A 23,603-nucleotide genomic window follows, 5' to 3' on the forward strand; every position below is an offset into this window, starting at 1 on the left:
CAGTGTCCAGCAGTCATGTAACCACAATTTATGACCTTTTTTTTAACAGTAATTGGTGTTTACTTCTGGTTTCCAGCAAAAAACGCCCCCTACAGAACAAAGGATTTGTTTAACAACCACCGCAAAAATAAAAAGGTTGTAAAATTGGGCCGTGTCCTGTGATGTGACCCATTTTACAACAATTACGGCTCACAACCAAAATTCCAGGCTCAGTGAAAGATTGTAAGTTGAGGTTTACCTGTAATCTGTTGCACTGGTTTCGCGCCACTCCGAATGCAACCCAGCCTTCTGGATTTCTTCCACCTTTTCAAATTAGCATATTTTCACTTCCTTCTGCTTCTGCCATCACACCTGCAAAGGAGATGTTAACTTAAAAAGTGGGAGATGGGATCGGTCTTCGTATACTCTTAGTCCAGTCTAGTGTATAGTAGCTGGATGTTAGGACTTTGCTGTTGAGTCATTTTGCGTATTAAACTGAAGTTGTGAAATGCAGACATGAAATTGTAAAATTGGAGTATCCCCTGCCAAGTATATAAAAGTCTTTGTTTTTCCAAAAAAGCTATAGCTTTTAAAAATGCTTGCTGCAGTTGTAAGATATATGTTTATCCAACATTTGGAACCCATTTTTGTTTTGTCATTATATAAAAATGCTGACCCTTAAATCCTTCTTGGATTCCCACAGAATTCTGAATATACGTTCTTTTTCAACCAACAACAGCAAAATGTGATGAACTTGTTGATGGATTGATTTAATTTGCGAAAGAGTGACTGTTTTCGTTTTAAAGTCATGTTTTGCTTATTTTATTTCAGTTTTCGGAGGACATATCACGTTTCTGGTATGGAAATGAGATGAATTTCCACATAAATGGAATACAGTGTCAATCTAATTAGGGGGTCCCCGGGGCCCCAGACTTTTTGTCAGAGATAATAAAGAAGGGGGGGGGAATTTCATAGCTTTGGTAAGCCTGAGAGAAAGGCACTCTTGCTCTCTCTGGCCAATTTCTCCTGAAACTTACTTTTTACTGACTTAACCTGATCCAGCTCTCACTTTAACAGCAGATATCCAGAACTGATTGAAGGACATTGCAGGTGCCTTAGTTTGTTTTGGCCACCTTCTCCACTTAATCTCCTAGACCTAGTTGGGAAATTGGAAGTGCAAGGGCTACAAAAAAAAATTCTCCTTGTTTTGATAAAAAGAAAGGAACTTAAAGGATTAACAGGCCGAATCTGGCTCCCACAGAGTCTTGAATATAGATTGACTTACGGCCGCAATTGAGCCCAAACTCTCCGTTGCTAAGTGAGACGTTTGTTAAGTGAGTTTTGCCTCATTTTACAACTTTGCTTGCCACAGTTGCTAAGTAAATCGCTGCAGTTGTTAAGCGAGTCACACACGGTTGTTAACTGAATCCGGCTTCCCCATTGACTGCTTGTCAGGAGGTCGCAAAAGGGGATGACGTGATCCCGAGATGCTGCGACCGTCATAAATATGAGTCGATTGCCAAGCGTCCGAATTTTGGTCACTTAACCCCCAGGGATGCTTCAGCGGTCGATGCTGCAAGTGTGAGAAACAGTCCCAAGTTGTATTTTTCAGTGCCGCTGTAACTTCAAACGGTCCTTAAGTGAACTGTTGTAAATTGAGGCCTACCTGCACCTCACCTCCTGGCTTGTTCCCTCAACAATTCCTCTCCTCCCAGTAATTCCTGCTTCCACCGATGACTGGAGGGAGCCACCAAGACCTCATGGCATACATTCTTGGGCAAGAAGCTAATAGTGCCTCCTCTTACACTCCCTTTGTCCTTACTCTCTGAGTTTCGTCCAGCGAGTAGTTCTGCATAGAGCCTCCCAGCCCGCCGGGTGTGGGGTCAGTTCCCTCCCAGGCCAAAGTCCATCGCAGAGAAGATGGAATTGACAACAATCTAGAGCAGAGGTGGGGAAGGACGGCCCCCTTTATGACTTGTGGACTTCAACTCCCAGAATTCCCCAGCCAGCAAAGCTGTCTGTGGAATTCTGGGAGTTGAAGTCCACAAGTCATAAAGGGGGCCGTCCTTCCCTACCTCTGCTCTGGACCATTGACTTCAGCTTCCTCGTGCTGGAGTCCAAATGAAAGATGACTTCTGGCCTCAGACCTCACCTGACAGGAATCTCCTCATCTCTACGCTTAATTGACTTCTCTGCCTAACTGCTTTTTTACAGTTAGGAACTATTTAAAATATTTAGTTGGGCTCTGCCTGCCATACCTCAGATTCATTCTTTTGTGTCCTGCCTTCCTGTCGGACGTTTTAGTCCCGCTGGAGTCCAGTCCACCCTTCCCTCCATGCCTAACGACTGGATTGGCCCAGGGCTTTGATCCTGGCCCGAGGCTTCTGATGCGTCTACTGGCACCTGTCAGTTCCAGGCAGCGGATTATCTAGTCTTCATGTAATCCAAGAGATACTCTGAAGTCTCGCGTCTTCCTTCCTTCCTTCCTTCCTTCCTTCCTTCCTTCCTTCCTTCCTTCCTTCCTTCCTTCCTTCCTTCCTTCACACCTTCCTTCCTTCGCTGCTTTTCTAAATTCATCTTATCAATTAGACGCTGATCGTTTGTTCCTCCATTTCTTCTCTGCTCAGCTGGAAAAAGCTTGTTTTCAACTTGATGCTGCGGGACTGCATAAGTGGCAGCTAGTTCTCGACTTATGACCACAATTGAGCTCGTGATTAAGTGAGACATTTCTTAAGTGACTTTTGCCCCCTTTTAGGACCTTACTTGCCACAGCTGTTAAGTGAATCACTGCAGTTGGTAAGTTAACCCGGTTTCCCCATCGACACTGCGGGTTGGAAGGTCACAAAAGGGGATCGCGTGAGTCCGGGACACTGCAACGGTCATACATATGAGTCAGTTGCCAAGCATCCAAATTCTGATCATGTTATCGTGGAGGTGCCACAATGGTCGTGTTAAAAACGGACATAAGTCATTATTTTTAGTGCTGTTGTACAATAATTTCAGTCACCAGATGAACTGATGTAAGTCAAGGGACTACCTGTATTACATCAGCTAGCAAATAATAATAATAATAATAATAATAATAATAATAATAATAATAATAATAATAATAATAATAATAATAATAATAATAATAATAATAATAATAATGAAGAAGAAGAAGAAGAAGAAGAAGAAGAAGAAGAAGAAGAAGAAGAAACACTCCTTAGTTCTACGTTGCTACTCTCCTTGATGAGTTTCCATCCATTGCTCCTTGTCCTGCCTTCAGGCGCTTTGGAGAATAGCTTGACTCCCTCTTCTTTGGGGCAGCCCCTGAGATACTGGAAGACTGCTATCATGTCCCCCCTCGTCCTTCTCTTCATTAAACTAAACATACCCAATTCCAGCAACCGTTCCTTATATGTTTTAGCCTCCAGTCACCCAATCATCTTTGTTGCTCTTCTCTGCACTCTTTCTAGAGTCTCAACATCTTTTTCACATCGTGGTGACCCAAACTGGATGCAGGATTCCAAGTGTGGCCTTACCAAGGCCTTGTAAAGCGGTATTAACCCTTCACGTGATCCTGATTCTATCCCTCTGTTAATGCAGCCTAGCACTGCGTTGGCTTTTTGGCAGCTGCAGCCCACGGCTGGCTCCTGTTTAAGGGATTGTCCACCAGGACTCCAAGATCCCTCTCACAGTTACTACTATTGAGCAAGGTACAAGGAAAGTTGTTGGTAAGCATGTGTAATTGGCCTGTAATTGCCTGGTGCTGCCCCATTATTATTACATCCATTTTTTTATATACACATAACTCAAGGCAGTAATCCTGTTTAATATTCCAGCCTCCTTTTCCCCCACAATAGCAGCCCTGAGATGGGTTGGGCTGTGCCCAAAATGACGCAGCCAGCTTGCCTGCCTAAGGGCGGCCTGGAACTCTGTCTCCTGGCTTGTAGGCCACCACTTTGACCTCGGCATCAAACTGGCTCCAACATCTATCCAATCCATCTGTGTGGCCACTTAATTGTCGTGGCATCAGAGTTTCCTTAATATGACATGGAGAGTTTCTTTCAGATCCCTCAAAGAAATCAAGTTAAATTATGTCTACCGCATTCCCACAATTTGTTAAGGAAGTTATCATAAAAAAAGTTAGTCTGAATAGTTAGTTAGTCCAGAGCTTTTCAACCTTTTCACCCATTGTACCACTTTTAGGATATGGCGACATCCAAGTACCACCAGTCGCCTAGCAAGGTGTCAAAAATCTGATGATCAAAAAAAAAGAAGGAAAAAAGTGATGAAGTACAGGTAGTCCTCGACTTACAACAGTTCGCTTACTGACTGTTTGAAGTTACAATGGCACTGAAAAAAGTGCCCCCCCCAAGCTACAGCCGAGCAAGACACCTGCCTGCCCGCCCGGCGGCGCTCTTCCTCCTATCCGAGGTTTTCATGGTTGTGAGCTTTTCTGTTGAGGATGGCAGCGGGGGTGGGGTGGGGTGGGGTGTTTGGTTTTTATCCCCCCCTCTGCTGGGTGGTTGCAGCAGGTTTTGGTCACCTCACATGACCCTGGGACACCGTGACCGTCATAAATATGAATCAGTTGCCAAGCGTCTGAATGTAGATCACAAGACCCTGGAGATGCCGCAACATTCCAGCGGATCGGCGCTTCTTCTGGGCTCAGAAGTGCCAGGATCGGTGCTGAGCTCCAGCTGGATCCTGGTGCTGATCCTGGCGCTTCCGCTGAGCCCCGACAGCCCTGCAGCTCCAGCCGTCTCTCGCTCAGGCTTGTGCGGTGCTGCCACCGGTTCAGCTCATTCCCCTCCCCCGCTACCACTTTCCTAGGATGGTCGCCTACCACCCGCCAGGTGCCAATGTACCATAGGTGGTACCCGTACCACTGGTTGAAAAGCCCTGAATACATTAGTCTGCTGGATAAACCCATTTGTAGTAGTAATTACTTTATTTTCAAGGTACTTCCCAAATCACATCCGTTTTGAATACAGGAACATTGACCTTCCTTGTTTACCTATTAAATTATGTTTTGACTTTCTAAATGAAGAGCTTAACCTCCATTTATTTTCCATACACTAAACATAGTACAGAGATAATAGTGGCCACTAATTGTATGAATCGGTGCGGTTACTGAATTTTACTTTTTTAGTCGAGAGAGGTTTGAGAGACCATTTCAGCCACAGTCCCAAGCCTTTATCTGAAACCTGTATTTTGGGGTTAATTATTAACTTTGGTGAACCACTTTATTTAATGGCATTACATTTGTAGCTAGGAGAAAAAGAATTTCTTGTGAGTTGTTATTTGAAGGGAAGGAAATCAGAGCCTCTGTTTTCCTTCTAACTGCAAACACCATCAAATGCTATTAGCCTATGAAGTGAATTTCTTGGAAAGCTAAACTTGCTTTGATCAACCTGAATAACAGGGAGGATCGGTTCAGATAAATAGCTTATAGCTTCTAAATCAGGGGGTCTTCAAACTTGGCCCTTTGATGACTTGTGGACCTCAACTCCCAGAATCCCTTAGCCAGGCACGTGCCTGGCTGAGGAATTCTGGGAGTTGAAGTCCACAAGCCATCAAAGGGCCAAAGTTGAAGACCCCTGCTCTAAAGAATGTTTTCAGGCAGCCCTCGTCTTAGGGCCACACTGGAGCCCAAAATTTCTCTTGCTAAGCAAGGCGTTTGCTAACTGAATTCTGCCTCGTTTTACAACCTTTCTTGCCACCGCTGTTAAATGAATCACTGCAGTTGTTAATGGTAACACGGTTATTAAATGAATCTGGCTTCCCCATTGACTTTGCTGGTCAGAAAGTCAGATCACATGATCCCAGGACATACTGCGACCATCATAAATATGAGTTAGTTGCCAAGCATCCGAATTTTGTTCAGGTGACCCTGGGGATGACGCAAAGGTCGTAAGTGTGAAAAACAGCCATAGGTCACTTTTTTCAGTGCCGTTGTAACTTTGAGGACTGTCTGTATTGACAGTAGAGCTTGAATAAGCTGTTAGGTGTTCTTTGTCTTGGACCTATGCCTTATTAAGATAGTATTCAAATCGATACGCGCTAAAATAGAGATAGAAATAATACGTTTTAAGTATTTAACTGGTGCTCCTTCAACCACCTTGCTCCTTCTGCAAAGCTGCATTTTCCTTCCTGAAATTAATTCTTCAACCCACGTTACACTGACACATACACAACATTTTGCTACAGTTTTCTTGATAGCTTTTGGAAGAGACAGTGAGACTCGGAGGGGGTCCAGAAAGCAATAAGAAGCCAGTAGTCCCGAAGGACCCTTTCTCCAAAGGCAACTGGACTTGTTTTGATTTTCCTTGAAGGCGTTTCGCTTCTCATCCAAGAAGCTTCTTCAGTTCTGACTGACCTGAAAAAGCTTCTTGGTTCTTCAGTCAGAAGAAAAAACAAAAGCAGGGGAGACATGATAGCAGCGTTCCAGTATCTGAGGGGCTGCCACAAAGAAGAGGAGGGGTCACATTATTCTCCAAAGCACCAGAGGGAAGGATGAGAAACAAGGGTTGGGAACTCATCAAGGAGAGAAGCAACCTGGAATTTGAGGAGAAACTTCCTGACAGTGAGGACAATCAACCAGTGGAACAGCCTGCCACCAGACATTGTGAGGGCTCCATCACTGGAGGTTTTTAAGAAGAGGCTGGTCAGTCACTTGTCTGAAATGGTATAGGATTCCTTCCTGCTTGAACAGGGGGCTGGACTAGAAGACCTCCGAGGTCCCTTCCAGCTCTATTCCATTCCATTCCATATTTTCTTTGTTCTGTTCTGTTCTGTCCTGTCCTGTCCTATTCTATTCTATTCTATTCCATTCCATTCCATATTTTCTTTATTCTGTCCTGTTCTGTTCTGTTCTGTTCTATTCCATATTTTCTATTCTATTCCATTCTATTCCATATTTTCTTTATTCTATTCTGTCCTGTCCTGTTCTGTCCTGTCCTGTCCTATTCTATTCTATTCCATTCCATGCTATTCCATTCCATTCCATTCCATATTTTCTTTATTCTGTCCTGTCCTGTCCTGTCCTGTCCTATTCTATTCCATATTTTCTATTCCATTCCATTCTTGGACGAGAAGTGAAACCTCTTCATGGAAAAAGAAGAAGGTCCAGCTGCCTTTTGAGAAATCCCCCTTGGCACAGACATGACCTGGGTGACTGAGAATCTCCATAGACAAGGAATCGGTTGCATTTACCAAACTTGGGGAGAGCAGTGAAAATGCTACTGACTTCCTGAGGCACGGAGGCTCCTGTCCATCTTTTTCCAACGTTCAAGAGCACCAAAGTGGATAAAACCAGAGCTAGGTCAGATCCGGGTCGGGATCCGTAACCCCTGCAGACGCCTGCTGCCAGAGATACTTTTGAACCTCTGCACCTGTGCCCACAGTCCTCGTCTACCCTGGAGGGTGGAATTTCAACGCCCTATTTTTCTAGAGTTAAAAAGTTATATATACAGGCCGTCCTGGGCTTACAGCCACTCGTTTAGTGGCCGCTCAAAGTTCCGACGGCACTGAAGAAAACAAGGGAGGACCGTTTTCACACAACCGTTCCAGCATCCCCCGTGATCAGAGTTTGTTCCCTTGGACGGTGGCAAGCCTTCATTGTGACAGTCGCACGGTCCTGTGCGATCAGCATTTGTAACCTTCCCAGCAGGATTCTGACAGGCAGAGTCAAGGGGGGAAGCCAGATTTGCTTAATGACCGCATGATCCACTTAGCGACCACTTAGCCATTCAGTTAATAACTGTGGGGGGAAAGTTTGTGAAGTGGGGCAAAACTCACTTAACAAACTGCCTGATTTAGCAGTGGTCATTTCGGTCTCAATTGTGACTTTAACTCTGGGACTCTGCGGTTCCCAGTTCCATCTCTTGGCTTCAGTCTGACTGAAGAGTTTGTCCCTTCTGACGCTTTTCAAGGTCCGCAAAGCTCCCCTTTTGAAAGGCTGCAGAGGGACGCAGAGCCAAAGGCATTTTTGACAACTAAAACATGGGGGTCACTAAAGGAAACCAGCAGATTTTTCATTTTTTGCACAAGAACATTTTGGTGGGTTCAGCAGAAGAAACGTAGGGCTGGCTTTTGAATTAGAAATATGAACATTAACCCTTGGTTCATTTTTTTTTTATTTGCGGTAGGTGGATATATACTTTTAAGCCATCAAGCGTCCTAAGATTGTGGCAAAAAGAAAAAACAAGTCAGAATAAATGCTCAACTTACTGTAATAGCAGGGACAAAGGGACATTCCGTGAAGAAAAAGGGCTAAAGACAGGAATTATCCAAGTTTTCTTACCCTGAATTGTGGTTCCGGATTAACTTATATCTGCAGTGCCTTCTTCCAATCCAAACACAGTGTTGGTTTTGTGATCTACTTTGGAAATGTTCTGCTTTCAAACTAAATGTCTCCTTTGTAGAATTCAATTTCTGAGAAAACACTTTATAAACTCTTTTTATAAAGAGTTATAAACTCTGCAGGGTAAAGTCTCTACCAGGGTTTCTCTAGCCTGGCAGCTCGGAAGATGTACAGACTTCGACTCCCAGAATCCCCCAGTGCACACATCTTCAAGTTGCCAAGCTTGAGAAACACTGCACTAAGTTGTTTCATAAAAACAGAATACCTTCCGCTGACTCCTATGAAAACAATATACAAACAATATACTTGTGGTGTTTTTTTCCCTTCCCAGCTTGTTTGCGTTGTTGTCCAAAAAGCACAACAAAGTTTTGGAACAGGCCACGCAGTCTCTGAGAAGTTCCCTGTCTGCTCCTGATTCTCCACTTCCAGATTACGTGAGTATCGAATATCCTCTTTTAAGGAAGAAGTCAAAATACATCCCCTCGGTTCGCACAAGTCTGTTAAAGAATCTGACAGCCTAGCAACAACCATCACCAAAATATAGGAAGTTTGACTGGTGACATCATGTCTGAAACTCACTGAAAGATATTTTCTTAAAAAACAAACAAAAAGCTTTGCAAATGGCAAAATGAGAACCATGGTGATTTTTAGCAAACATTTTCTTCTAGTTTTCCTGTCTTATGCATTTGCAAATGGTTCCCACTGCCCTAGGATCGTCAGTGGAAGGAAGAACACAACTTATTTATTTATTTATTTATTTATTTATTTATTTATTTATTTATTTATTTATTTATGACAAAACAGTGAGGGGTCTAGCGTGCAAAAGGTAGCAAAAGGACAGGTCTGGTGTCCAATTTAGCATTAAGAGCCAATTTGTGTTGTGATGAGGGCACCAGGCTAGACACGGGGAGCCTGTGAGTTTTAGTCCCACCTTTGGGTCAGTCACTCCCTCTCAGCCCTAGCAAAGTGGCTGTGGCAAATCACTTCCAAAAATCTTCAAGAAAACTGCGAGGGCTTCTCCAGGCATTTGCCAGGGATCAACATGGATTGAAAGACATGGGGAGGGGGGACGACGACACCCCATAATAATTAGCCTCCTTCACCAAAAAAAGGCCTAAATTGAATAAAATGTATTAAAACATATATTAAATGTAGCACACGTCTTAATTCTCTTAGCTCTTGAATATTTTGCAGCTTTAATTAATATACTGCTCAAAAAATAAAGGGAACAGAAGATAAGACATCCTACTATTAAATACAGTACATTGTGTTGTTTAAGTGTTCCCTTTATTTTTTTTGAGCAGTATATATTGTTTTGGTATCTTTCTTAACTCCAAAGTAACTAAATAAGTTTTATTGAAAGTGGACATTGAGCAAAGGGGTTGCTTTGCATGGCCCCTTCCAATATTACAATATTGTGTACTTGGCTTAGTCGTGAATTGGATGGATATTTTTTTCCTCCAAAGAAATTATTTTAAATCTTAACGCGGTAGCATCTTGATTAATTCTAATGCGCTTAAAATAATTTTTATTTTTGCATAATTGGAGCCTATATCCCAGTAAAAGGAATACAGTTCCGAGAAAAAACATCTGTTTATAAGGAGCATTCCGATACATGTTTAATGCATATCTGATAGCCCATTCTGTATTTCTTTAAAAAATATGTAAAAATTGAATGTCGCCTCCTCAATCAGGTTTTACGAAGTCTGCTTAATGTAACATGTTAATAAATAATCTTGATGCGTTACTCTATTTGCTTGTAGGGAACAAATTACATTCAGGTTATTTTTTTTTTTTGAGATTGGTTTCATTTTTCTTGCTACCTGTGGTCTTGCTAGCCTTGAAAAAAAAGGAAGCGAAAGAAGAAAGGGGAGGGGGAAAGGGGGGGGGGGCTGGTTGAATTTAACCTCACTGGCCGCTCTTCCTGTCTAGCTCCCATCAAGACTGAAATCACGAGAGCTGTCCTTACAAAAGTATATTTTAAAGGCAAGATTTGGCTCAGAATCTGCTTTGGCACTTCTGGAAATATCTTAATTCATCTCAGATTTGACTGAGGTGGGGGTGGGAAGGGGGGGGCTAGGACATGCAAAACAGGATTTCTGTCCCTGGTCTCTTCTGCCAAGCCTGGAGGAGCGGGCTACAAAATCATGAGTTACTACAGTTGCTGCTATGTAAAAAAAAAGAAAAGAAACAAGCATTGATCCAAAATAAATCTTGCGAGTGGCTGACATAGGAAAACTGGGCAGGTTTATCTTCCCCGTTAAAAATATGGTTTGAGAATGGATTGTTTTATTATCTGTTTTTGATGGGAAAATTTTATTTTATAAAGATGCAAGATTCTAGCCTTGTGTTTATTTGATGCCTAGATTAAAATGTAATTGTTAAAAACGATCTTTCTTAACTTTAATCGCAATGAAATCATTCGTTTCCCTTGGCAGACAGGGAAAGAGTTCCACCCAAGTGTATTTATTTGTCATTTTCAGGGAGTTGGGGCACGGCGGAGTTCGAATCCACTGACCTATTTCATAGAAGGATTCTGAAGTCAGCTTTCAGAAGGAAAAACAGTTACTCTGCTGTAAGCCTTTCTGAAATCAGATTTAACAGAACAGAATAACAGAGTTGGAAGGGACCTTGGAGGTCATCTAGTCCAACTCCTGAAGTCTGGACAAGAAACAACAGATGGAAACTGACCAAGGAGAGAAGCAACCTGGAACTAAGGAGAAACTTCCTGACAGTCGGAACCATTAACCAGTGGAACAACCTGCCTCCAGAAGCTGTGAATGCTCCAACAGTGGAAGTTTTTAAAAAGAGACTGGACAGCCATTTGCCTGAAATGGTAGAGGGTTTCCTGCCTGAGCAGGGGGTTGGACTAGATGACCTCCAAGGTCCCTTCCAACTTTGTATTATTATTATTATTATTATTATTATTATTATTATTATTATTATTATTATTATTATTATTATTATTATTATTATTATTATTATTATTATTATTTATTAAGTTGGAAGGGACCTTGGAGGTCATCTAGTCAAACCCCCTGCTCAGGCAGGAAACCCTATACCATTTCAGGCAAATGGCTGTCCAGTCTCTTCTTAAAAACTTCCAGTGGTGGAGCATTCACAGCTTCTGGAGGCAGCTGGTTCCACTGGTTAATTGTCCTCACTGTCAGGAAGTTTCTCCTTAGTTCCAGGTTGCTTCTCTCCTTGACTAGTTTCCATCCGTTGCTTCTTGTCCTGCCTTCAGGCGCTTTGGAGAAAAGCTTGACTGCCTCTTCTTTGGGGCAGCCCCTGAGATATTGGAGCACTGCTGTCATGTCACCCCTCGTCCTTCTCTTCGTTAAACTACACATACCCAATTCCAGCAACCGTTCCCTATATGTTTTAGCCTGCAGTCCCCCAATCATCTTTGTTGCTCTTCTCTGTACTCTTTCTAGAGTCTCGACATCTTTTTTACATCGTGGTGACCAAAACTGGATGCAGTATTCCAGGTGTGGCCTTACCAAGGCATTGTAAAGTAGTATTAGTACTTCACTTGATCTTGATTCTATCCCCCTGTTAATGCAGCCTAGCACTGTGTTGGCTTTTTTGGCAGCTGCAGCACACGGCTGGCTCCTATTTAAGGGATCGTCCACTAGGACTCGGAGATCCCTCTCACAGTTACTACTATCGAGCAAGGTACCACCTATACTATACCTGTGCATCATCATCTTCATCATCATCATCATCATCATCATTATTATTATTATTATTATTATTATTATTATTCCCTGCTCAAGCAGGAGACCGTACTACACCATTTCAGACAAATCATTGTCCAGTCACTTCTTGGAAACCTCCAGTGATGAAGCACCCACAACGTCTGGAGGCAAGGAGTTCCACTGATCAATTCTTCTCATTGTCAGGATTTTTTTCCTTAGTCCTAGGTTGGTTGTCTCCTTGATTTGTTTCCATCCATTGCTTCTTTTCCTGCCTTCAGGTGCTTTGGATAAGAGGTGGACCCCCCCTTCTTCCTTGTGGCACCCCGTCAAATATTGGAACCAGTTATTGTGTCGCCCCCTCGTCCTTCTTTTCACTAGACTGGACATACCCAATTCCTGCAACCGTCCTTCATATGTTTTAGCCTCTTTGATGCTCTTCTCTGCAGTCTTTCTTGAGGCTTGACATCTTTTTTATATCGTGGCAGCCGAAACTGGATGCCGTCTTCCAAGTGTGATCTTACAAAGGCCTTTAAAAAAGCGTTACTAACATTTCATGTGATCTTGATTCTGTCCCTCTGTTAACGCAGCCTATGACTGCATTGGCTTTTTTTGATGGTTTGAATACACCCAGATAATTTATACTACCCAGAAATACTTTGAGCCAAGATGCTGTTCAATTTCCAAACCTTCCCACAAAAATGTAATACTGGAGACTTCTAAGAAATGATAAATAGGATGAGCTACAGGGATGGTTTTATTACAAAACCCTTTCCTCTCTTGAGAACGATGGAAGCATTCTTCGTTGCAAGCCAATATTGACTTTTAACCCCATTCACACAGTTGGCTCTTGGCTACTTATTTGAACCAAGGAAAGCCAAGAATTGGGGTCTAATTCACATCTGTAAGCCGAAAAATATCTATGACTTCAATTGGATTCGCTGAACATTTAGGTCGGCATGGAAACAAGCGAAGTGTTATTCCTATAGATCACAACAACCTATTAAGTTATGTTTATTTACTTTGGAGTGGGCGTGGCCAAAGGCAGTAAATTAGACCACCCCCTTGAATGGTTTTGTGCAAATATGAATGCAGCGGAAAAGAATAATGTCATTGTGCCCAACCACAGAGTGTGCCTTGAGACAAGCCGGAGGCTGTTTATTCAGGCCGTTCCCAGGTTTTCCATCCACACGGATCTTTGTCCCACTCATTGCTTCCCCTCCGGTTCACGACTTTGGTTTTTCTGAATGAGAGGGGTCATTCAGAGGCAATTTCATCAACAGCCTGGACCGACTTCCCCTTCCGAAGGGTCAAGCATGGCTTTGAAATGTTCCTTGCCAAGATTACAGGAAAACCCCAAGGACTGCCAGGAAACCTTTTCAGATTCTCCAGCATCTCGCACAGAAAAATGAATGAAGTAACTTGCATTGCAGTGTATTTAGCTTGCGTGTGTTTGATGTAAAAAGGGTGTTGCAAATTCAGAGGGAGTAATTCATTGGGATTACTCTTTTAAGTAAGGTCTTTTAAGTCTCTAGAAGCTACTCGAAGCTGTGGCAGACAGGCTCAGCCACCGTCCCTTCAAGTATGAAGCCCAACCTAGAAGGTGCTTTGCCTTTTCCTGCCTGAAGCCCAAAAATGTCAAAAAAAAAGATTTGTCAGACTCAAAGCACAAATGGATAGCTTTGTAAACTTGGTGACTTGCACATGGGAAGGGCTTTAATGAGAAATTCCCAGACAATGCATTAAATAAAATTATATTATGGTTGCTTTATGAATTGCGGGTAAATGAGCAATGTTCATGAATTTCTGTTTTGATCTTCTATTCAGTGATTTCCCGAAAAAACCAGCATAGCTTCTCCATTCTTTTAACATTTTTCACGGTGTGATTTTTTTTTAAGCAAAAGAAGACAAAGTTGTGATAATTGAACATGATAAAAAAATGTTTTTTTGGAATTACTTGGTAGCCACACATTGCAATGAACAAGGACACACATTCAATTTTGCAGCTACTATGATTTTGGGCCGAGCTGGGACAAAAATAGTAATAGAATAGAAAAGAATAGAATAGAATAGAATAGAATAGAATAGAATAGAATAGAATAGAATAGAATAGAATAGAATAGAATAGAATAGAATAGAATAGAATAGAATAGAATAGAATAGAATAGAATAGAATAGGATGGGACCTTGGAGGTCTTCTAGTCCAGCCCCCTGCTCAAGCAGAACCCATACCATCTCAGACAAGTGGCTATCCAATCTCTTCTTAAAAACCTCCAGTGATGAAGCACCCACGATTTCTGGTGGCAGGCTGTTGCACTGGTTAATTGTCCTCCCTGTTAGGAAGTTTCTCCATAATTCCAGGTTGCTTCTCTCTTGGATCAGTTTCCAACCCTTGTTTCTCTTCCTTCCCTCTGGAGCTTTGGAGAATAGTTTCACCCCCTCCTCTTCTTTGTGGCAGCCCCTCAAATACCGGAAGACTGCTATCATGTCACCCCTATTTTTTCTTTTCTCTAGACTAGCCAAATCCAATTCCTGCAGCTGTTCTTATGTTTTAGTCTCCAGGCCTTGGATCATTTTAGGATCCAGAAAGATCTAGACCAGGGGTGTCAAACCCGCAGTGTCACGTTTTTCATACTTACGACCATTGCAGCATCTCCATAGGCCAAATGATCAAAATTCAGACCCTTGGCAACTGACTCGTGTTTACGACGGTCGCAGCTTCTTGGGGGGGGTGTCACGTGATCCCCTTTTGTGTCCTTCTGACAAGTAGTTGTCAGATTCACTTGACAACCGTGTTACTAAGTTTAGAACTGCGGCGATCCACTTAACAACACTGGCAAGAATGGTTGTAAAATGGGAAAAAACTCACTGAACAACCGTCTCACACTTAGCAATAGAAATTTGGGGCTCGGTTGTGGTCGTACGTTGAGGACTACCTATCACGTCGTATAGGTAGTTGCCGGGTGAAACGCTGTGGCTCTTTTTTTCCGTCGAGTGCTCCATCGGCAGCCGATGAAGTTCCCCTTCCCCACTTCAGATCCGATTTGCCTCTGGTAAATACAAAGCAGCTGCCGTTTCAGCATCTTCTAAAACCCTTGGGGAAAAAACCTACACCCCCCCCCCCCCGAAGCCTCATCTGGAACTAATGTAGCTGGTGAAACAAAGCTAAGAAGAAAAGGCGATGTTTGTTTTATGTGGGATGAATGGCTTCAGTTGGGGTCCTTCTAATTTGGCCATTAGGAGGGTTATTAAAAAGGAGCATTACAAAGGTGGTTTCCAGAAAAAGATTGTTTTTGTTCTATCTTGTTATTATATTTGATTATAGCCAAAGCAGGGAGTGCTTTATAAATAGCCCTTCATTTCATTCCCCCAGCAGAGAGGCAAAAAAAACCCCCAGTAATTTTACTGTCTTTATGCATTGGTAGATGCTAAATTGCTCCCTTATATTGCTTTAGTTCCTTAAAGCAAATGGCATTTTAGAAGTCATATTTAATTTCCCCTTACATCCTTCGGCGTGGGGACCCTCCGGTTGAACAACGGCACGGCTGCGCCCGTCGCCTTTTAGAGGAACTACAAGTTTTAGGGTGAACATTGTACCTTTGGGGGGAGCCTATCGCTTTCACTGTAGGTAAATTCTAGGCAATACAGAAGATTGCAAACAATTGTCTGGAGTGACGGAGGGGAGGACTCTGGGCTGGCTGTCTCTAGGATGCGCTGTGGAGAGCTGTGGGCTGCCTGAATAAATACAAAAGCAGCCGGAATGCTAATTTTTTTAAAAAATCGTGGGCATCTATTGATGGGACATAGCCATACCTTTCATTAGTAGTTGGCAGTAAGGAACAATGGGCAATTATTCAGATGCTGTGGGAGTTGGTATCCCCCCTCCTCCCCCCTTCTTCTCCCTCCTTTTCTTTCCCCCTTCTTCTCACTTCTCCCTATTTTGGACAGAGAAAGTCATCACCAAGCTAGTGAGGGGTCGGATGGCTGGCATGGGAAGGCTCTTTTGGATGTATTTAGCTCTGTAACTGGAAAAGAGGTTCCAAAAGAGATGTAGGAAGCCAAAAGCTGATGCAGTTCAAGGGTTTCTCCAGTGTGCCGTACTTACGGGATTGTGATCTAGAGCAGCGGTCCCCAACCTTGGCAGCTTTAAGACTTGTGGACTTCAACTCCCAGAATCCCCCAGCACCCCTGAGCTAGAGTTCAGCCGGGAAATAAGGGAGAGGAACTTAGCCCAGGGGTGTCAAACTCAATTTCGTGGAGGGCCGCATCAGCATTGCGGTTGCCCTCAGGGGGCCGGGTGGGTGTGGCCAGGGTGGGCGTGGCCTACTGGGTGGGCGTGGCCAGCTCTACATCGTTCGCATCAAGGGTGCCTATGGGGTCCTGGGCAGGAGTGGGACAGATCTGGGGGTCTTTGGCAGGAGGAGGGTCTCTGGGCCAGGGCCAAGGCAGTGGGGGCCGTTCCCTCACTGTTTCCAGGATGGCTTCACAGGCCGCATGAAACCAATTCGCGGGGCGGATCCGGGCCCCGGGCCTTGTGTTTGACATGTCTGACTTAGAGGAACTGGTTAGGACAGGCCTCTGTTGAGAGACATACCACCTTTGTGTAAATTTCCTCAAGCTGAAAACGAGACTGTCCAGATGTAGTTATAGTGATTTTGTTCTGTGGGACGCTATTTATTCACTAAAAATGAAACTAGACTAATGTACCGAACTCATTTACTTATTGTCTACCAGCTGTTCCCGTAGCTTTAAGTGTCTACTTGTGGTTGGTGGGAAAATGTTTTTGAGGTGGCGTTTATTTGCAAGAAAGATGTGCATGAGCTGAGGGAGTCCATGCGTGAGACTTGGGTCTGACCATCAATCCGTTTTTTAATTGAATGATAATAGAGAGTTAAGACACTGGAAGAAGCCTTCTTCAGATAATGCCTTACAAAACACATAGACACACACACACACACACACACACACACACCATATGTGTGTGTGTGTGTGTGTGTGTGTGTGTGTATCTATCTAGTTCGATAGATAGATAGATAGATAGATAGATAGATAGATAGATAGATAGATAGATAGATAGATAATAGATAGATAGATAGATAGATAGATAGATAGATAGATAGATAGATAGATAGATAGATAAATTTCTTAACCAACGGCTCCAACGTCCTCCAAGGATGCTTCCAAGGTCATGTGACCATCATGACTATGTGCCAAAGTGCACAGAATGTTGTTATCTCCCCACCAAAGTGGTACCTATTTATCTCCTCACATTTGCATGCTTTCAAGTTGCTAGGTGGGCAGGAGATACACACATACACACATGGGGGGGGAGGAGGGTGTGCCTCCCAGGCACGTGGATTTGGCAGGTGAACAATTATAGGTATGCCCAAAAGTACATAGAACAACACATACTAGACTTACTTTCGCTAGCAGAACAAAAGACAGAATATCACAGCAAGTGTGTTCTGTATTTTGGGGGCAGTCTTGATGTTGAATGACGTGGGGGAATAAAGCTGACATTTCAACCAGGACTGTCCCTTAAGGGTGCACTCTATGCAGTCCAGCCTTCATCCTGGCGAGTGTGCTTCTAGTACACACACACACACGCACACACACACACAGACACACACAAAGGAAAAGTAAGATATAACCAGAGACACAAATATCTAAGCCTCTATACTAGGACCCGGTTCCAAGTTTCCTACTCACCCTATCTGTGCGGTCTTCCTCCTTATCTTTTTCCCAGCATTTTGCTCGATGGAGGAGGAAGAGCAGAAACATCGCATTGCTTTGCAGCGGTTGTACAAAATTTCCCACACAAGAGTTTCTCTGCGTGCCTGGCCACATAGCCTGCAGAGGCTTGGCATGGTTTTTATGTATTTACTGTTAGGTATTTATTACGATGATCCGAAACCGAACTTGCTCCCTTCCTTCCATATCTAACTGCAGTTCTGAAGTCTCGCCATCCCTCTAACCTCCAACTTCTGTTTTTTCCTAAACCTTTTCAGCCATGATTAAATTTGCCTATAAAGGCAGTCCTTGAGTTACAGCAGTAATTGGGCCGGTCCTACATACACCATTTCCATGGCCAATTGTTCACTTGCGGTATTCAGACAACATCTAAACGTTCAGGTCCTTCACCTTTCTTCCCAGAGCTTCGGAGTCTCTGTCATAGCTGCTTTAACAATATTTATCCCTACACGGAGAGTCTCTTGCTGCCTCTTATGACCCTCATGGCTCCATTGTGTCTTATGTTTGTTGGTGGAAGATGGATAGCATCCCGCATAAGCCTCCAGCTCTGGGCACCACATAGCTGTTCTCACCAGCGGCTCTCATCCTCCTCGTTCTTGTCTTGTAGACACATCCCTACTCCGTCTTTTTTCTCTTTGGTTTCCTACAATGCTATTTAAAAATAAGATGCAGTAGGGACTCTCTTGCTCAACCTCCCTTTCCAAGTTCTACTGCCAGTTAGGTCTCCTTTCTTTTAGGTTTGGTAATGTGATACACTGAGGAGTAAAAGAGGATCCTCTTGACCTCTCCCCAGTGGTGGGATTCAGCCGGTTTGCACCACTTCGGCAGAACCGGGAGCCAATTTTTCGTTGCCCAGGCCCAGAACGGACTTCTGGAAGCGGCATCCGTCGGTTGTTCACATATTTGAATCCCACCACTGCCTCTTCCTGGTTGTCCATGCTCACTTCTCATCTGACTGGTCAGCAAAGTCAAAAGTCGGCATGGGGCAACGTGCTGTGGCCAACTCACCATGATCAGCTTGCCATGGGCAACTCGACCCGGCCAGTTGACTGCAGCCAACTTGCTGCGGAATTCACCTAGTTCAGGGGTAGGCAACCTTGGCTCGTTTATGACTTCTGGACTTCAACACCCAGAATTCCCGGACCAGCCATGCTGACTCAGGAACTCTGGGAGTTGAAGTCCACAAGTCATAAAAGGGCCAAGGTTGAAGACCCCTGACCTAATTCCTTTTATTTTTGTTGACCACATTTTCATCAAAATTATTTTACCCCTTATTTCAAAGGAAATCATTCCTACGACTACCAGCTTTTGTAATGCTTTGATGAATAGTAAAAGGAACTAATCCCCTGTTGAATTGTCCCACCGTGGATTGTCCCGTGGTGAATTGGCCGCGACGAGTAGGCCGTGGTGAGTTGTCCTAAACAGGGATAGGCAACCTTGGATTTTTTATGACTCGTGGACTTCAACTCCCAGAATTCCTGAGCCAACTAGCTCAGGAATTCTGGGAATTGAAGTCCACGAGTCATAAAAGATCCAAGGTCGCCTACCCCTGTCCTAGACCCCTCCAAAGAAGCCAACATTTGGCCTTCCGGGGCAAAGGAGGTGGCTGACTCCAGAAGTTGGTTGAATTTGGATATCATTAAAAGGCAGGAAATTGATATTTTCATTGCCTATTTCCCCCTATGGAAAATTAGGCCTTCGGTCTCAGATTCAAAAATGGCTGCATCAGATTTCTGCGGCTCAAATTCAGGAGTATTTGTTATTCTTGAACAGGAGAGGCCGGGCAGCATTGCTTCGATAGTTTTCCATGCCTTGCTTTAACAACTTGAGAAAATAAAAATAAGTCTTTTATTTTATTTTTTTTTAACTAGCGGCATCAGTCCACGTGGCCCAAAAGTGCTGCATATATATGGAAAGGAGGGTTAAGCTCCAAGCAAATGCTGCCTCTGCAGATAGTCCTTTTTTTATAATGGATTGTATTTCTGAAGAAGCTAGGTTGACTTGAAACCCAAGTTGCCTCAGGCAAAACTCGTAAGGGTTGCTGCTGATTTTTGCTTCTCCTCACATAAGGAGAAGGGAAAAAGAAACACAGCTTGGCCCTGTGTGTCAACACACCCTCAGCCTGGGGAAAATGAAGAAGTCCTCAGGATTGTGAATTTTTCCAGTTCCCACACTGATCTTTTCAGCTTGTTTGTACGTCCGAATCACAGGGGAACTCCCGTTGCACTGCTGTGGCGTTCAAAAATGTTTAGTTTTCATTACTGTTGTTGTTACTGCTGTGATTATTGTTTGCCTCCTGTTTCACTTGTTGGTTGACGTTTCATCTTATGGCCTGTTAATAAAAATTCTGCAGAAATCTTAGCCTTGAGTTCTCACTTTTAATTTGGGAGCCAGCAATCGTCCCAGGCCGACAGAATCTCCTTTGGTGATAATTAATTGGCTCCAAAGTGGATTTACAGAAGACGGTGTGCTGGTTTTGTCTCTCGTGAATGCAGACTCCAGGCTTAATTTCGTCACTTTTGAAAGCACATCTACCAAGGCAGGGCAACGTAGCTTGCAGGCCAGTTCTTATTACAGCACCTGAAAGTGTTTTAATTTGGCGCACCTTTCCTGGTGTACAAAAGGGAGGAAGCGAAGGGAGGGAGGGAGGGAAAGGAGGAGAGGGAAAGAAAGAAGGAAGGAAAGAGAGGGAAGGAAGGAAGGAAAAAAGCAGAGGGAGGGAAGGAAGGAGGGAAATCCCCAAAGAAGAGAATATTCAGCGCTGTTGAACTGTGGGGTCCCTGCTGCTCCGTCTGGCTCCTTCATGAAATGCCTGCAAGCAAACAGCCCAGTCCTGGAAGCAGCTCCACGGGACCCTGTCGCCTGTCTTACAAACAGAAATCCTCCGCGGTTCTCAACTTCTTCATCTTGCCAAACCAGGGCTGCTGACACCCATCCTAGATATTCCTCCCACTCCGCGAATGTCTTACACTTACGTGTACGCGCCTCCATACGGCATGGCCCCGCTCCGAAAAACGTAGGCTGTGAAGACGGGGTGAGAAAAAACCCCTGCAGAAAGCTACTGATTAACTTGAATTGTCTGCGGAGTCAGATAACCCTTTTTTAATAATAATAATAATAATATAATAAAAAATCACTCAAGAAAATAACCACTCACCACGTTTATCTCTGAAACAGCAGAAATATCAAGAAAGAATAAAGATGGAGAGGGGATGAAAGGAAGGAGAAACAGTTCTTCTCCTAAGGAACAACGAATCTTCCAAAAAATCCAGGCTTTTTGTCGCCCGGCCTGACTGTTTTGCGGCTTTTAACAGCTCCATTTTCTTTTTTAAATAACGAAAGTACAGTAGGAGGACAGGCAGCCCTTGACTTACGGCCTCGACTGAGCCCAAGATTTCCATCGCTAAGCAAGACAGTTGTTAGCTGGGTTGCGCCTCCGACTCACTTAACAACTTTTTTTATCATTGTTGTTAAGTGAATCGCTGCAGATCTTAAGTGAATCATAGTTGTTAAGCAAATCTAGCTTCCCACATTTACTTTCCTCGTCGGAAGCCAGCTGGGAATGTCACAAAAGGGGATCACGTGACTCAGGACACGGCAACCGTCATAAATACGAGTCAGTTGCCAAACGCCCGAATTTTGATCCCATGACCCTGGGGGGGTGGGGGGGATGCTGCTGTGGTCCTACGTGTGAAAGCCTGTAATAAGTCACTCTTTTCAGTGTCCTGGTAACTTCAAATGGTGACCAAATGAATGACTGTAAATTGAGGACTGCCCGTGCCCCCTTAATTTACAGGTGGAACGGAGGGAGAGGAATATTGCTGTCCAGTTACAACTTTGTGACACGGGTTGTTTTTTTTTAACAGACTGAAAAATCATAGTAAGAGAGCCTCAGCCTTAAAAACCATCAGCAAGCTGTACCATCATGTATTCCACATTTTTAAGCTGTCGCAAAAAGCTTGTTAGATAAGTAGATTTATTGCAGAGAATTAGGGAAAGTTCTGTGGCTAACAGCACCCAGGAATGCTGCCTTATATATATATATATATATATATTTTCATCCCAGAATTTAAATACTTAGCTTTCCGAGTTCGAGAAATTTACTTCTAGGAAGAGTTTTTCTGAGATGAGAATCAAAAATTCCCACCTGGCTATTTCAAACCTCCTTTATAGTAAGAAGATTTTACCCTTAAGAGGAGACCATTATTTAAATTCTGTAACCTAGAAAAGTGTTGCGTCTCCCCTTCCTTGAATGTGGGAAGCCATCTGTCAGGGTTGATTTAATTTGGATTCTTGCCCCGAGCTGGGTATTGGATGCAGTGACCTAAATACTCCTTTCCAACCCAACGGTTCTGTGTTTCTCTCTGTATGTTCCGATTACAAAAGCTCGTGCATTCTGCCTTCTTCATAAAATAGATGTGACAGTACCAGGTCCGTGTATTTTAATGTGGCTTAGATTGCTACTACTGAAAGCAAGAATTAGTGTATGATCCCATCACTTTACCCAGTCAGATAATCAGCATCAGAAGCTTAGCAGAATTGACGGATTCTTCCAATTCTTACTTCGTCTGCTGCTGTTTTTTCCACAGCTGCCAACACAGTTATAGGCTTTCCCAAGAGGCCTTCGGGTTGGGTCTTATATCCTCTCTTCGGGATTTATATTTTTTAAATTTTCGGTGCAACCCTTTGCTCTCAGTCTACGAGACAGGATGCCGGATAGCGTCATAAATGTTTGTGTTTATCAGAATTCTTATCCAGCATTAAATAGAATAAACTTCAAAAAAAATGGGGAATGTCGCAAACAATGCTTATTTTCAAACAATGGTATGTGTCTGCGAGTTCTGCAAAGTCCTCCTATCTTTTCCTTCCTGTTTGTACTTTTTGCATTAAGGGACGAAGGATGACAAGTATGAAGAACTCCTGAATTAGTTGTCTCTGCACGAATAGCAAAAATAGCACATCGTGGTGAATCATGCTAAATTTTTATTAATGTTTTCACTAGGCTGTACCTGTAAAACTTAGTTAAAAAGTCAGTTCTGCACTTTCAGTTTCAATATATTAATCTTTGTTATGGACAAACCGGCATAATTGTTACATCTGCCTTCCCACTTATTATTTTAAGCATATTACTCAGTGCAGGGGGTCCTCGACTTACAACAGTTCATTTAGTGACCATTCAAAGTTACGACAGCACTCTAAAAATGGACTTATGACCACTTTTCACACTCACAACCGTTGCAGCATCCCCCTGGTCACATGATTCAGATGCTTGGCAACTGACTCGTACTTACGACGGTCGCAGTGTCCCGGAGTCACGCGATTCCCCCTTTTGCGACCATCTGACAAGCAAAGCCGGTGTGGAAGCCAGATTCACTTAACAGCCGTGTGACTGACTTAACAAACTGCAGTGATTCACTTAACAACTGTGGCCAGGAAGATCATAAAAAGGGGTAAAATTCACTTAACAAGGGTCTCACGTAGCAACAGAAATGTTGGGCTCAATTGTTGTAAGTCGAGGACTACAGGCCTAGTCACCTCGGGAGATGCACTTACATCTTCCTCGCGTTCTGAGTTACTGTATGGTGCCATCTAATTGTGACTTGGTGTGTAAGAAAAAAGCAACAACCAGATAGCAGTTTCGAGCTGAAAGACCATCATCCTATTGAAAAGATCTGGGCTCGTTCTGAGGAGCGCTGCCGGGATCTTTGGGAGATCTTTCCTTTCGAGGGTTCTCCAGTAAGAGCTATGATGGATGGCCAGCACCGCTTTTGGGGTCCCCAACAACACCCCCCCCCCGGGTCCATGAACTGGTACCGGGCCGCGGCAGG

The 23,603-nt window shown here is 43.5% G+C and overlaps 1 protein-coding gene across 5 annotated transcripts in view; it reads left to right on the plus strand.

Moving 5' to 3' along the window:
- DYM (dymeclin) overlaps positions 1-23,603 on the plus strand; it is a 237,098-nt gene that overhangs the window by 144,596 nt on the left and 68,899 nt on the right. For all 5 annotated transcript variants that reach the window (XM_081319258.1, XM_081319257.1, XM_081319260.1 and 2 more), the window contains one exon: positions 8,661-8,763. In XM_081319258.1, the coding sequence (XP_081175384.1) occupies positions 8,661-8,763 (103 nt within the window). The remainder of the gene's footprint in view (positions 1-8,660; positions 8,764-23,603) is intronic.

The sequence above is a fragment of the Vipera berus genome (assembly GCF_964194415.1).
Source record: "Vipera berus genome assembly, chromosome: 2".
NCBI classification, from domain to species: Eukaryota; Metazoa; Chordata; class Lepidosauria; order Squamata; family Viperidae; genus Vipera; species Vipera berus.